Genomic DNA, 15,172 nt, shown 5'->3' on the forward strand with positions numbered 1-15,172 from the left:
AGGTGCTACACATGAAACAACAGACACAGAGAATATAAATTAAATACTTGCATTGCAACAAGTTCTGGACTCTGACTTAGACTCTGCCAGTGCCTGGAACACCTGCAGCATTCATAAATTAATCATAGTCTGGTCTTTCAGAAGAGCAGTCTGGGGTTTTTCCTTCAGGTGAACAGGAGGTATGTTTTCATGCTTATTCTCTTATTACAACTCAGCAACAAATTAAAATATTTAGAAGAGTTCTTTCTAGAGAATTAATTAGGTATCAGATACTTACTATTTTGGAAAAAAAAGAAGCCAAGATTCATGTGATAGAACAGAATTTGATATTCTTGTTCAGAAAGATCTGGACTAAATTCACTTAATTTCTTGGAAAAGGCCAAGCTCTAAGGACCAAGAGATATATGAGGATAAGCACTTTTTTTTCTTGATTCCTTGAAATATTACAATTCTGAATTATACAGAAGCCAAATACAAGTATTGCTTAAGCCCCTGTGAAAAATGAAGATTCCATGTTCATCTGCTACATTTCTGTGTATTTGAGAGAACACAAGACCCAGCACAAACAGGAGAAGAGAAAGAGGTACACACACACACACATATAGCAAGGGCATGGGGAGTAAGTATTGGAAATGCTTGCAAGCAGATTATGGAAACATGGAACACATGCATACATAAACTGTCATTAAAATATGGAGAACAACCTTGAGAGAAGTTGCAGTAACAAACCTAGCATAGCAGGGTTTTGGGCATTCCCAGCTGCCACACTTCTGTAAAAAAGGGATTGAGAACAGATTCCCTGTTTATGTCTTTCAACCGTGATGGCTCTAGGGTCTAAGAATCTGCTTTCTGTTAGGAAAAACAATAAAAATTTCAACAAAAGATGAAAAACATGTCTTCCATCAGCATAAAAATGGGAGATTTCCTTGCAGGAAGGAGCAGCATATTGAAAATTCCCTGGAAAGCAAAGCACAGATCTGCCAGTGGCAGCAAACTCCAACTCTCAGCAAACGTGCTACAAAGCCAACAAAAATACTAACCACTTAAAACCTTACATGTGTGCACCAGGCAGGTTTAATACCTTTTTTAAAACTTAGGATTGGACCTTAAATTATATATAATCAGTCTTGTCCTTTCTTTCTTTTATTTCCCACTTCAGTTCTTGAAATTTAGCATCTGTTGAATTCTGTGCTAGGGCTTTTTCCAAATCCAAGACTTGGGGAATTTTGTTAACAGGGCAATAAAAAGAACTTCATAGTGTTAGAGGGAAACACTAATGCCTTTTTTGTGTGCTGCTCTTTCCCTTAAAAAAAAAAAATACAGACATTGTTTCTTTAAAAGGCTCCATCTGCAAATCCCATTAGATGTGCATATAAGGTTTCAGATGATTAATAGTTGCCTTCTTTGCTTTGGTTGGAAGGACTGAGTGTATGTACATTAACCCCTCCCTCCCCTCTCTCACATTTCACTTTGCAAACTTGTCACTCTCTCCCCAGCACAGTATTTAAAAAGTGTTTCACTCATGTCCAGCCCTTCACAGGGAAGCAAGCTTCAGGCCTTGGGAAGCAATTCAGGGCAACCCCGGCTTAGACCTGGTTACTATTTTCCAGCTGGGACAATGAAGATGTTTAGAAGAGCTTCCAAAGTAAGAAATCTGCAACAGCATAAAACCCACAAGCAAACTATTGTCTAGGGAGGAAACCTATTCTGTAAAATTTGGAAGATCTCCCCTCTGATCCTCTTCTGACTTTGAAGTCTGAGCTATAATCAGTCACGAACACTGGAGTGTGGACAGGAGTGGAAGCAAATGGATCCCACCAGCAGCAGCTGCATGCGCAGTCCACAGCCTCCTGCCCCACTCTGGGGGTGCCTGCGGGGCACACATGTGGATGTCACCTCAGCTTCAGGGCTGAACCACTACCCATCAGCACCCTTCTCCTTCCATCAAAAATCAGATTTTGCTTCTTACTCTGATTTCTCAACCCCCTGTCTGGTGACTGCTCCCCACAGCTTCCCACACGAGGAGCGGGCATTTGTGGAACAGCACCCTTCTTTCCAACACTCTGACTGGCATTTTGCAGCAACTGAGGCCAGACGACAACTAAATCCAGGACTGGCTCTGGGCTCTGGGGGGTCAGATGGCAGCAGCCCAAATCTAGTGAGTATGAACGAAGATGATGAGGTACCAGTAAATACTACAAATGAGACTGAGAAAAAGACATCCAAAAGAAAAAAGGAAAACTCAGGTAGGTGATATGAAATCAGGGTTGTGGGGTAGTATACGTTATAGAATGAGAGAACCTGTAAGATTAGGAATTAAGAAATAAAGCCGATGAGGAAAATATTTTTTAATTCTTGACTAGGGAAGTTTATACAGTAACACTGAAACTAAACGGCTTGCTCTTTGATGTCCTCTTGTGTTTGTATTTCACTCCTGCAGATCTTGTCATTTTACTCACCAGCACAATGCACATTTGGTGTAACTAAACAGGAGTCACATGTCGTGTATACACTGAGCTGAAAGTCCTAGGATGTGGAGTTATACTGCATAGCTGCCATTTGTCCAAGTGTTAGAGAACGGCAGCCAAAGAGCAAAGATACCTCATCTTGAGCTGCCTGTTGGAAATGTTATAATAGGATTTTGACATCTTGGTAAGAGGTACAAGATGCAAAGTCTCACTTTAGATATAAGTTCTCTTTGGTCTAAATGTTTTTACCTCAAAACAGGAGGTACCAAAAGTTTGCCCATCAACGTCCAACAACGCAGAAAATGTGGACGGTTTTCACTGGGTCATCCTAACTAGCAAAATTTTATTTCTACAGTGCAATATTCAATAACTACATAGTTATATAACCTGATTTTCTGCTGTCTCAAATCCAGATATGTGAAACATGCATAAAATTGTTTTCTCCTTAGTAAGCTGTTAAAAATTAAGATGCTTACATGCTTTCATTTGCTATAATATTCATACGCAAAATCTACAGTGTGCTTTTCCCCACAGCACTGCTATGAAGTGGGGAATATTTTCCAGAATGCGTACTTAATAGGTAGAGAACAAGGTGATAAAAATACTGATTTGTTTTTAGTTTTTACAGGTTGGCTACAGAAGAGCCACCTCTCATCCAACTTTCATTTCTCCACTTTGCAATTTAAACAAGCTTGTATTTGCACTCTCCCCATCACACAATTAGTCCTTATCTCTGTTCTCTTCCAATATGAATTGGCTGCCAGTTAAGACATAAAATAACTTCTTTATGCCCAGAACCCACTTTACTCCTCTCAGTTGTCTGTTTTTTCTTTAAAAACTCAGCTGTGCACAATGTAAGATAATTTCTATTGAAAAAGCATATTTGGGGCAAACATTTCCCAAAAACCCAAATGCAAATAATTTTTTTAAAAGAAAAATTTAAAGTGAACAATGCTTTTATTAAACCATTTGCTAGCCATAGGTAAACAGGTTTCAGCATACTCAGATTAGGGGAATATCCTTATTCTTAAAGAGACTGATTCCTAAGCACATCTCCCTGTTTTAAGTAAAGACAAACGTTCCTTCTATTCTCAGTACCCTTGACATTTTCTTTTGATACCTGCTGCTATCCTATATACTTCTCCTTACAGGGAAGCTGTAAGCAATGACATCACTGAAAATTAGAGCGTGCTCTACCTTCTAGCAACTGTTGCTGTCTGTATAAACTGCTATTCTAGAGAATGCATGATTTGTACTAGGGCATGCAAAATCCTTTGCTTCTTGAGTAGACCCTAGTTATTACAAGGTACACAGTGAAGATCTTGGAACGTGGCTCTTGCAGAGTATTCTGAGAAAAGTCTAAAATAAGCACAAATAAGCAGAATGGAGCAAAAATCATAAAAAAAGCTTGACAATCTTTGAAAATTTCTTTGAAGCACAGATATATTAAACACATTTAAAGAGTGGCTTTGTTATGACAGGATCAACAGGGGCATCTGCTACAAGTACTTGTGGATAAACATGCACACCCTCTTCTCTTCCTCTACAGACTTCAGTTATTTCAATGTCATACTCAGTCTTGACTTGACAGGGTCACCAAATAACCTGAAGATAGAAGTTAACCTAGTTTTCACAGCTGCTTCTACTGTTGATCCACAAGCCACAGCCATTAACATTTACAAATAAAGCTTCTGTCTGACCTGTCCTAAACTGTATTTGCATTACTCTGCACTTGAAGTCTCCAGATCTCCAATAATAGTAATATAATACATAATAGAATTCAGACTGCTTTATTTTATGTGAATGAAACAATACAGAGTGTTAGTGAGGCCGCAGTAAAAATAAGAATGTGATAACGGTGTGTAATGACTCCCTGAACAACATTAAACCTACAGTGTCCTTGACTGAAGATTTACGGAAAATTTTGTATTAAAATATGTAGAGCTGATCTGAATTCCTGCCTTCCATCCTTTCTCAGTCTTGCCACTAACTGTAAAGAGGATTTTCTAAGCTTGCAATTCCTATCAGCAGTAATGGTTTTAAGCTGAAAGATGGTAGACTAAGAATAGATATTTATAAGAAATATTTTCCTGTGAGGGTGGTGAGACACTGGAACAGGTTGCCCAGTGAAGCTGTGGATGCCCCATCCCTGGAAGTGTTGAAGGGCACGTTGGATGAGGCTTGGAGTAACCTGGTCTAGTGGGAGGTGTCCTTGCCCATGGCAAGGGGATGGGACTGGGTGATCTTTAAGGTCTCTCCAGCCCAAACCGTTCCATGATTGGCACTAAAATCTATGGTGGCATAAAAAGCAGTAGGTAAAAGTGGATAGTAGCAGGTAGCAACAGATAACCTGAGAAGGACTGAAAAACAAAATACTGATCAGGCAAGTCCCTGATCAGGTTAAAGCGGTGCAGAATTTCATGTGTCATAGCCCTCTATATGCACCCATCATTGAATATTATTCCACGAGGTGTACACTGAAGTAACTTCTGGCTACTTTATCATCAGCTGCCAATTAATCCACTATTTATGAGGTCACTTCACTTGGCTAATGTTCCTGACAGCATTCAGAATTTTATGTTCCATAACAGCAAACCCTACCAGTGTCTTACTACTTGATTTAAACACTTGGAATACATATGCCCTCTAAGTCTTTAGTATGGCGGGGGGAAGCATCATTGTGCAGATGCTTCGTGTTTTTATTTTACTTCTACTGAAGGAAAAACTGCAGACAGATAGTAGTTTGCAGCATTGATCTGGGCTGTGGATCACCACAAACATCTATTAAGCAGGTAGAATTCTACATACACAGGCAGTAGCAACCCCCATGCCTCTGTGCCTAAGCTGCTCTCTAAGCAATACAAGCTCACTCTGGTGCCAAAATCCTGTATCTGCACAGCACAGAGTCCTTATGCCTTCCTCCAAAGCACTGCTTACTGGGTATTCTTAGTAGACCAGTTCAACCCAGTGAGGGACCAGATTCTGATTCAGTTATTCTGGTTGCAAGCATAAAGCAAAGCCGACTTTTGCTGACAAGCTCCAATTGCTGAATTTGGCACACAGCTTTGCAGGGAACCAGTTGCCTCTTCATACAGACACATGTATTAATGACTGACGCGGTTTTTGTTTTGGAAACTTTAGAGCACAGAAAAATGTATTGTTTAGGTTCCTACCCATTTTTTGCAGCCCTGGGGAAAGGCATCTGTTCAGTTCAACCACACTATGAAACTGGTTGGTATTCTGGAAGTATGCACGCTTCATGGTAGAGAGACAAATGTACCTGGGATTCCTGAGCAGGTTTGGGCTTTTTATTTCTTTTTACACTGGCAGTACAGCAAGAAAATCTTTCCAAGCCCATTTGTCCTTTCACACAACATCTGCTATCTTCCACAATCTGTTGTCAAAACTTTGGAGTAACTAGGCCCAATTTCCATTTTTGGACTATCACAAAACTTTCAGCCATGAATAACCATCTGTCTCTTTACAACACCACGTGGCACACAGCCTGGATGACAGAATCCAAGCTACACATCCTGCTCCGTCCTCAGAAATACTTAGCTATTTAAAATTAATTACTGTTTTTTGGAGAAGACTGGTGAAACTGCCCCTTAGAAAGGATGTCCTTCCCACACGGCTAAGTGGTGAGCTCAAATACATGTTCAAGTTGCATTAGCTATTTTTATCCCAGATTAATTTGACAGAAGTGGCTTCAGTTCCTACAGTGGCAGCTCCCTTGAACCCAAGACTGACAACACTGCCAAGTCATGCTGAGCTTTAGGGGGAATAACACAAACTTTCTAAAACTTCTGCTAAACACTTCAATTAGTAGTTTGTATCAGACCTCTGCTATACACATGCTCACACAGATCAATGTAACAGCAAATTACACAATGTGTGTGCTTGCCCCTTTTAGAAAACCAGAACTCAAGTAACAAGGCAGAAACAAGCAGCAAATCACGGAAGGAAAGGACAGCTTTCACAAAGGAGCAGCTACGGGAGCTGGAAGCTGAATTTGCTCACCATAACTACTTGACAAGGCTCAGGAGATATGAGATAGCTGTGAACCTGGATCTCACCGAGAGACAAGTACTTCCTGAATCCCTGTCTCCCCAGCTTCTTCTTCCTCCCCCACCATCTCTCCCTAAAGCTAAAAAACAGATATGTTACTCAAGGCTGTACTTCTGCAATGGCACAGCGGTATTTTAAAACAAAGCCTCTGCATACTTTTATAACATATTTGTTACAAATTTCTGTAAGTACCTAATAAATGTAATTATGTTTATCTAAAGACGTATTTGGGAATAACTGAGCTGTTGTTTACTCACTAGGATGTACTGATATGTTAAGGCTTGCAGACAGAACATGGGTATCACCCTAGACTGTGATTACCAAGAAATTATTAGAATATGTTTGATACATGCATTCTTCCTGGCTCAGGAAGTATTTTGAGGTTATAAGGAAAGACAAAAATGCAGAGTTCTGTGGAGACAGATACTTCTGTTCTCTCACTGTGATCTCAGAGTTCCCTTATCAAAGCTTTGTAAACAATAGAGGAATCGCTCAATTAAGTGAAGCAAATTACAAATCCTGAAGCATTAGACTGGTTGGACTAGACGTTAAAAGACACTAGATGCACTGTGCCCTTGGATTGACATGCCTAGTTGACAAGTCAGATATAAGGCCAAGGACTTGTACTACCTCTGCAGGTCTCAGAAACATTTGCCTGGAACAGTTTAGAAAAAAATGTTCCTGCCTTTGTTACAGAGATTAGTTACTTAAACTTGTGGTTCCTTTCACCTTTTCTTCTAGAATTCCACACATCTGTCTATTGATACACACACATATAGACAGGTCTGCTTGTACAGCTCAGGCTGAGCCAGTGAGTAATTATTTGCTTTTTATCACCCAGGTCAAAGTATGGTTTCAAAACAGAAGGATGAAGTGGAAACGTGTTAAAGGTGGGCAACCAGTATCCCCACATGAACATGACACAGAAGATGTGGACTCTGCTGCCTCCCCCAGCTCTGACTAGCCCTTGCAGCAATCGGAGTATGGAGAAAGTGGATGTAACACCATGTGATGATCCTGCCTGCAAAACCTGTAGCCCAGAGTTTTTAAAAGGTATATGATACTTTAGGTTACAGAGGCAATTAAAAAACAAAACAAAACAAAGGGGAAAAAAACACAAGAGTGGGCAAGATTTTTATCTGACTGACATTAAATCTCTCTAGAATTGTCTTACTCCCACAGATGTGTCTTCATAATAAAAGCTAACAAACACTGAAGATAAAACAGGAGTAATGCTGCCTAGGCTCTCAAACACAGAAAATATCAGGTCATCAGTCAGCAAGTGATAATGCAACTACATTCTCATCCAGCCTTTCCCTCATCATATCTATTTATTTTGCACTTAGACTTGACAAGGCACATTTTCCTTGAGCATTACTTGAAGAGAAATAAATACTTTGATACTGATTTTTCTTACAACATAAGCACCTGCATGGCTAGGCAGTAAGATCACAAAATAAAAATCTGAGACCAAAACTATATACAAAGAATTCTGCTTACCAGTTTCAGAAGAGATGGCTTTCACATTGACAGTCCAAGAGGACACGTGCTTTGTTCATGGCAGCAATCTGCAGAGGGACACTTCTTCCAAGCGTACTGTAAATCCTGAAATTAAATTGCTAGATCTCAATTATTTTTTTAAAGCAGTCATTACCAAACGTCACAGGCAGGTACAGCAGAGATCAAGCCCTCAACATAATAGCTATCATTATTTTTTTTCAACAGTTAAATCTAATTAACCAAAGGAAAACCACCCTTCAGTGCTGTATTCCTTTTATATTTATGGTATATCTCTGGAAACCCACAGATTTCTTTGTGAATTCAGGATTGTAAGTAGAAGCAGAAAATAATGTTATCTGGAGTGATTTAACCGAGTTGACTGTCTTGTTTCATTTTTCATTAGAGATAAAACTTTCCTCCAAATAAATACGTGTATATTTAAATTACATATAAAAACAGTCTAGGTATTGTATGGATTTACACTCATTACTTACTCTTCTAAATCACTACCTGGATTTATGGAATTTCCCATTTAGTGACTGACTCTGCCTTTTTTGCAAATTTCCCATTAATAGGTTATTTTTTGTAAGCTTTAATTTTTAGTGCTCAAAACTGATCAAATACTTCACACAAATGTATAGTACCTGTGCTTCTCAAAACATGCAAACATATTGTATCTTTCATCACCTCGGTCTTTGACAGGGTTTGAGGACACCAAAAAACTTTACTAGCAATCTTTAAAACCACTAAAGCTGACAGTCAGTTGCCCATACTTCTAATATAAATAATACGTAAAAGAAGCTTTCCAATACAGAATCATAAACTGCCATGGCACCACCACTAGGAGTCTGATGAACACTTCCACTTGAAATTATCCCCTCTCTCACCCGAAACTTGTAGTATACCAAATTATGAAGTTTTAGAAAACTACTGTATCTGTTCCCATTTCGTTTGACTTTTTCTTTAATGTACTATTTTAAATGGAATTCTACACTAGAATATCATACTGACTATTGAGAATACTGAAACATCGTTTTAAATATTTGAAAGATAACCATTATTTGCAGCTATGGCATATCATCTTCCTGTAACCTTACTCTGATGCATTGTTACTGGGGTTTAATGTGGGCTGCAGAGATGCCGGATATAAATTGCATATCTGGATGATATATTTGTAAACTTATCTGTGGTTGTTCCACTTGTAAAAGACATCGAAATAGATAAATATCAACTTTTTTCTTTTTTTAACACTGCCGCTGTATTCTTTTCAAAGAGCTGATTACTGTTTCTAAGAAAACATCCATTATATTCCATAGCATCTCCAAACTATATTTCAAAGATGAAAATATAAACAGTTTAGAGTATATATTTGTGCAAAACCAATTAAAAATAAATATTTTAAAAAATAAATTATTTAAAAGCAAAGAGACTTGAGAAAATACACAAAGTGTTTTCCACTTCAAACCAAACCTAGTAGGTGGAGAAAGGAGAGTCTCTTGCTTAAAAAAAAAAAAAAAAAGTCACTAAATCTATTATGTAGTTGACAAACTGAATGGCAACAATGAAACATCAGGATGCCCTTATTGATGTTTATACACAGGGAAACAAGGGCTTTGCTTTGGAGGAGATTCCTTACTGGCTTGAGGGACAAAGCACCATCAAGTCCGCTGTCTGCAGCAGCAGCTGCTTGCCACTCACCACCCAGCAGGATCAGGGAGCTGGCTGTGTTACTGTGTGGTTTCCCACACCATAGTACTTGCAGCATGCCTCCAACACTTAGCAACTATTAACAAAGCAAAACAAATCCTCCCAGGAAGAAAAAAACACATTACTGATGTTTCACAGGGCCTCCGCACAAACTGTGTTGTGATCTCAGCAAAGATGCAAACATACTTAAATCCTGAGTGTGTATTCACAGAGGGGTATTCCCATTACTTCTCAGACCAGCTAGACAGATATTCACCACGCATGTTAACCCTGAAGAGTCCATCTATCTCTCTGAAGAAAAAAAAGCAAAAAAAAAAGGCAAAAAAAAAGCGCAAGCACTTTGCCACCATAAGCTTAAATGAATGCTTCATTTAATGCAAATTAATTAATAAATAATCAGATAAAATAATTAGGAGTATGCATGTCCTCTCTCTGAGCTAAATCTACCCATGCCTCTTATGCTCTTTATGGTAAGGAAAAACTACCCTCAATTTCCTCCCAGGACACTTGTGTCTGAATGGGTATGATGCTTGGATAAGTGATCTTGCAGACAGGAAGTTACGACTGGATCCCAGTTACTCCAACAGCAATAAACTGAGGTGTACTATGACAGAGTACTATTATTTGGGTTACAAACCTGACGTTAATAATAGGTGAATAACCTCACTATTCAGGCTACATAAAACTAGTTGGCTAAAAAAACTGCCTATGCACAGAGGAGAAACTACAATTCACTGTTTAATTAAAGAAGAGAAAATGCCTACAGCTCTGGTTAAACCTTGGTGCCTTCTGATTAAGCTTCTGACTAAACTCACTAGTTTAGCTCTTGGCAAACACTGAAGAAAGTTGTTTTTGTGAAGAACTCTAGTGCTACCTCAGAAATTCTATTCTCATCTCCAGGCACACAAACAACCATGGGGCAAGAGTTCTTTGTTACTCCTTTCTTTGTAAATGCTTAAGCCAATTACACACTGTATATCACCTCAATGCCTCCTCCCTACTGCAGTTAGAAAGTCTGCGAGCTGCAGAAGCACCTATTTTGTGATGAAAACTTTAAGGATCTTGGCTACCAATATAAACCAAAATAAGCTCCTCATCGAGAAAGAAGGCTAGTAAATCTTCCCCTTCAAGGAAGTTGTCATCAGTAGTATATTGCATACTTATTCACTGAAAAACTAGTCAATGGGATGTCAGCCTATACCCATAACTACAGCTCCTAAAGTGTTCTTACTCTCGCTTTTGAGAAGTTAGGTGCAAGTCACCTGTGAGATCATTTTATGATTAGGCAGTTTCCGCATGAAACCATCTGCTTATTCTAAGACCTCAGTGCTTTGTGAAGGAACATTTCACTCCTGACATCAAAGCATTTGACCCCTGAACCTCTGGTGCCAAGAATCTTCCAGGCAAAGTCTGCCACCTGGGAGCAAAATCTCTGACCTGCAATCATTTTTCGCAGAAATACACATCAGGCTTTATTCTCCTCTCAGAAGGGAAGTAAGCTACCTGGGGATGTTTGGCAATGTTTCCCATGCCTGATTCTCATTAAATAATCTGAGAACAAAATCACTCATGTAACATCTGAAAGGTCTGGCAGGTCTTCCACAGGAAGCACATGCAGGCCGAGAAGCAAACCTTTCTTCCCATGTAAGGCCAGTGCAAATACGCTACAGAGAATGGGGATATCTCTGTAAACACAAAAATATGAGCTGTAGTCCTTTGTATCTGTGTTGCCTCTTCTGAGGATTTTCAATGTCAACTACACCACCCCTCTCTAGCAATTCCTCCAGCTAAATCAGCTTAGTAGAGATCAGAATACTGAGCAGCAATGGTATGATTTTAGAAGAGGATGCTACTACAAATTCCTGATCTAGCTGTCTAGCTGTTGTCTAAGAATACCACCGCATGGTTTTTAATTGCGTAAACTGTATTTATAGACTTATGCAGCGAGCTCTCCAACTTTTAAGTATTTACTCAGAGTTTTTTAATGATGTGTATATATGTTATGTGATTCAAAGGACACACACATAGGGCCTGCCAGCAAAATACATTATTTCCTATTACTCACTCTTGACAAATTCCCTTGAGAAAGGGAATTGAATTTTTTTGACAGGTATGTTTCAGGAATGGAAAATGGTAGATAGCTCATTAAAACCTATTTGCAATGGTTTGACAATAGCAAAGTCATAGCAATAATTTTGTTTCTTTTTTTTTTTTTCTAGAACACATTTCATTCCCAAAGCTCTTTTAGCCCCTGAGAACAACCTGTCCTGTATAAAGACATACTCAGCAATACTCTAAGGGATTGTGGAAAATTACGTGGTCCATTAAACTAGTGTGTTATCACTGGAGCTTAAGGAAGTGACAGATTGCTGTTTTGGAAACATTGTTAGTCACTTTTGAGTAGAAGAGGATTTTGGAGGAGCTGTGTGACAGTTTTACGTCAGTAGGCCTATGGATAGCTTACAGAAGAGGTTTCTGCTTTGAAGAATTTCATCTCCTAGTGCTTTGGCATTTACTGCAGGGCAAATTCTCTCCTCAATCTACTTCATACGCCCCTCATTTCAGAACAAGATAACCTTCAAATTGCCAATATGAATAGTGTGATTGTTATAATCCATGAACTGACACCCTGCTGGCAAATTTCCTGCCACTTTGTCATGCCAATAGAATCACAGAATGGTTTGGGTTGGAAGGGACCTTAAAAACCATCTAGTCCAGCCCTCCTGCCATGAAAGCAGGGACATCTTTCACTAGACCAGATTGCTCCAAGCTCCCTCCAACCTGGCCCTGAACACTTACAGGAACAGATATCCACAACATCTCTGGGCAAGCTGGGCAATGTCTCACCACCCTTAAAGTGTTTCTTCCTTAGATCTAATATAAATCTACCCTCTTTTAGTTTTAAAACTATTGCCCCTTATCCTATCACTACAGGCCCTGGAAAATGTAAACACTCCTGCTGTGCAAGTCTCAACTCTTTGAAAGGGAACCATTCTCTCTCAGGATTACAAGCTGATGAAAGGCCTAAGGAATGGATATTTGCTCACAACTGCACTTTTCACTGAGGCTGGTAATAAAAGCTGTCCAATAAAAACACAACACGTCCTTTTTCATAAGGTATTACTTAAGTGGATATGACTATTTCATTATGGAGACAGCAAAGCAAAAAATTTGAAGCAGCAGCTCAGTTTCCCTTCAAACACATTTTAGAGCTGTGGCATATCCTTGCTGCTGTTTTGTTAAACCACCGGCTCGTCCTTTTCCCTGACAGTGTAAGAGGCAAAAATTGTGGAAGGAAGAGTTGTGCACCCCAAGGGTAAAACTGATTTGGCTGTAACTCAGAAAAAAAACAACTGTTATACCTTCTATATCTCCAAGACGCTTTATTGCAAGGGCTGAGAAAACAAGGTGCTAACAGAGAACAAGCAAGAGGTATCTAGTGTGTCTGTCCATAGGATTTGCTCACGCAGAACCACTGCTTTTTGTCCAAAGGCACTTGTGACCTTTCTGGGGCAGACAATTATTCCCCTCCCCTGTGCACAAGTCTGAGCCAGTTGCAATCACACTACTAAATATTCATTGCCTGCCTTTCCAGAGCTTCCTCTGACAGTTTTTTCCTATGTAGTAGGTAATAAAGTTGTGGAAGATGAACAATGCATCTCTTTATCATGTAAGCTACCCAGTACGGGCATCTCTTCCAACATGGTACTTTGACACATTCCCAAGAGCTCCATACAACACTATCAGAGTCAGAATAGTAGTCACAAAAAAGTATGATGGACAGAATGCCAACTGTGAAGTAAACCTGTGAAAACAAACAAACAAACAAACACACACAAAAACCCAAACCAAACCAAACATGGATGCTTCTCTTTCCTACATTTAATAATCTGGAGAAGCAATCTGTCAAAAAAAAAAAAAAAAGTAAAATTTAAAGATGCACAGCAAAAGCACAATAAATATCTATACATGGGTATACACATGTAGAGAGAAGACAAAAGATACTGGATATGTGCTGACTTCTGGAATTAAGATTAATCCCAGCCGAAAAAAAAATAACAATCTATACTTCACAAAATCAAAACCCTTCTTGTTGAAAATCACTTCAAATTCTTTAGATAAAAGCAATTAACTTGGCATTTCAATCCTTTCTTGTAACCTTTAATTTCTAAAGAAACAACATTGCAGCACCCTGTTTCAGCTGTTGAGAACATAAAGATCCTTTCACAATGAATTTCACAAATCCAGGGTAGGTACCTGTGTGAGCTTTCCAACAGCCTGGCCTCTCCTCATTAATCAGGGTTACTCTTTGTGCTGGCAGCCTCTATCTGCAACTGTTTATTGCTAAGGTAAGCAGGGGCAGATGTCTCTAGAGATGCACCAACAATACTAGCCTACTCTCCTGTTGCAGGAAATCCTCTGGATCGAGCCTGACAAGGAAACTTTATTTTACTGAGCAAGGGATGGAGAGAAGTCCCACACAGGATATGACTGTGTTCTGTCAGACTTTATTTCAGTGCACATCTTGGCCAAGACAATCTAAATCTTTAGTTGTAGAGAGCAGCTGCCTCAACTGTTGCATATTTGGTTTCTGCATATCCTCTCTCATCAAGCTGGGTGGTTAGTGTTGGATAAAACAGTGCCAGTCCAACAAAACACACAGCTTATGATTATGCCATGGGACCACTGTAAACACTTGATTCACACTGTAAACACTGCTAGAAGAGCTGTGCCTGAATTTGCAACTTAAAGAATAAACACGCATGTGCACTGAAAAGATATGTGCAACCTATGCCTTCTAGAAGAAGCTACCACTGTTGTTTCATTAGTTGCCCAGTTTTAGGAGATAACGTAGATGCTCCAGATAGCATGTTTAAATATTCCATATAATTCAGAATATTCTGTATTTTATTGACAAATCCCATAGTCCTTATAAAAGCAATTGCAATACTGCTTTTTCCATATTCAGGAATAAGAGATATTTTCTAATCCTAGCTGAGAGAAGCATGAATCTTACACTAATAAATAGATGCAGCGATTCTGACACAAGATACTATATTGCTACTGAGTGTCGTCTGTATAGATGACCTGTGCAAATATTAACAGAAATGGAAAAATCTTGGGCACATGGGTTGAGCCTGTATAAACACACCTGTGATCAGCCATGTCACGAGAGTGTTGCCCTGCAACCCCCCTGGTTGGTGATTCCATCCTACCAGTTATGAAAGCAACCCTGCAGTTTCTTTTAGAATTAGAAGCTCTCTCTTTCCAACTCCTAAGGCCAAGTATGATCACATCTTCCTGGGTCTAAAGGAGTGACACCAAACATTAATCTCTGCTGAGATGCTGCTCTGCTGTAGAAGCAACAGTGTCTGTCAACATAACGTGGAAGTAAAAACCTAGCCTGTCATTTTTTGCTTTTCATTGAC

General features: G+C 39.2%; 1 protein-coding gene across 1 annotated transcript; it reads left to right on the plus strand.

Annotated features, from left to right (window-relative positions):
• The first annotated feature begins 1,807 nt into the window (after positions 1 to 1,807).
• On the plus strand, positions 1,808 to 7,705 carry MEOX1 (mesenchyme homeobox 1). The gene is made up of 3 exons (XM_051640535.1): positions 1,808 to 2,246; positions 6,382 to 6,554; positions 7,378 to 7,705. Exons 1-3 carry the CDS (start codon positions 1,808 to 1,810, stop codon positions 7,498 to 7,500), a joined length of 735 nt encoding a protein of 244 aa, XP_051496495.1. The 3' UTR covers positions 7,501 to 7,705.
• Positions 7,706 to 15,172: the final 7,467 nt, after the last annotated feature.

The sequence above is a fragment of the Apus apus genome, chromosome 25, assembly GCF_020740795.1.
Source record: "Apus apus isolate bApuApu2 chromosome 25, bApuApu2.pri.cur, whole genome shotgun sequence".
Taxonomy (NCBI): domain Eukaryota; kingdom Metazoa; phylum Chordata; class Aves; order Apodiformes; family Apodidae; genus Apus; species Apus apus.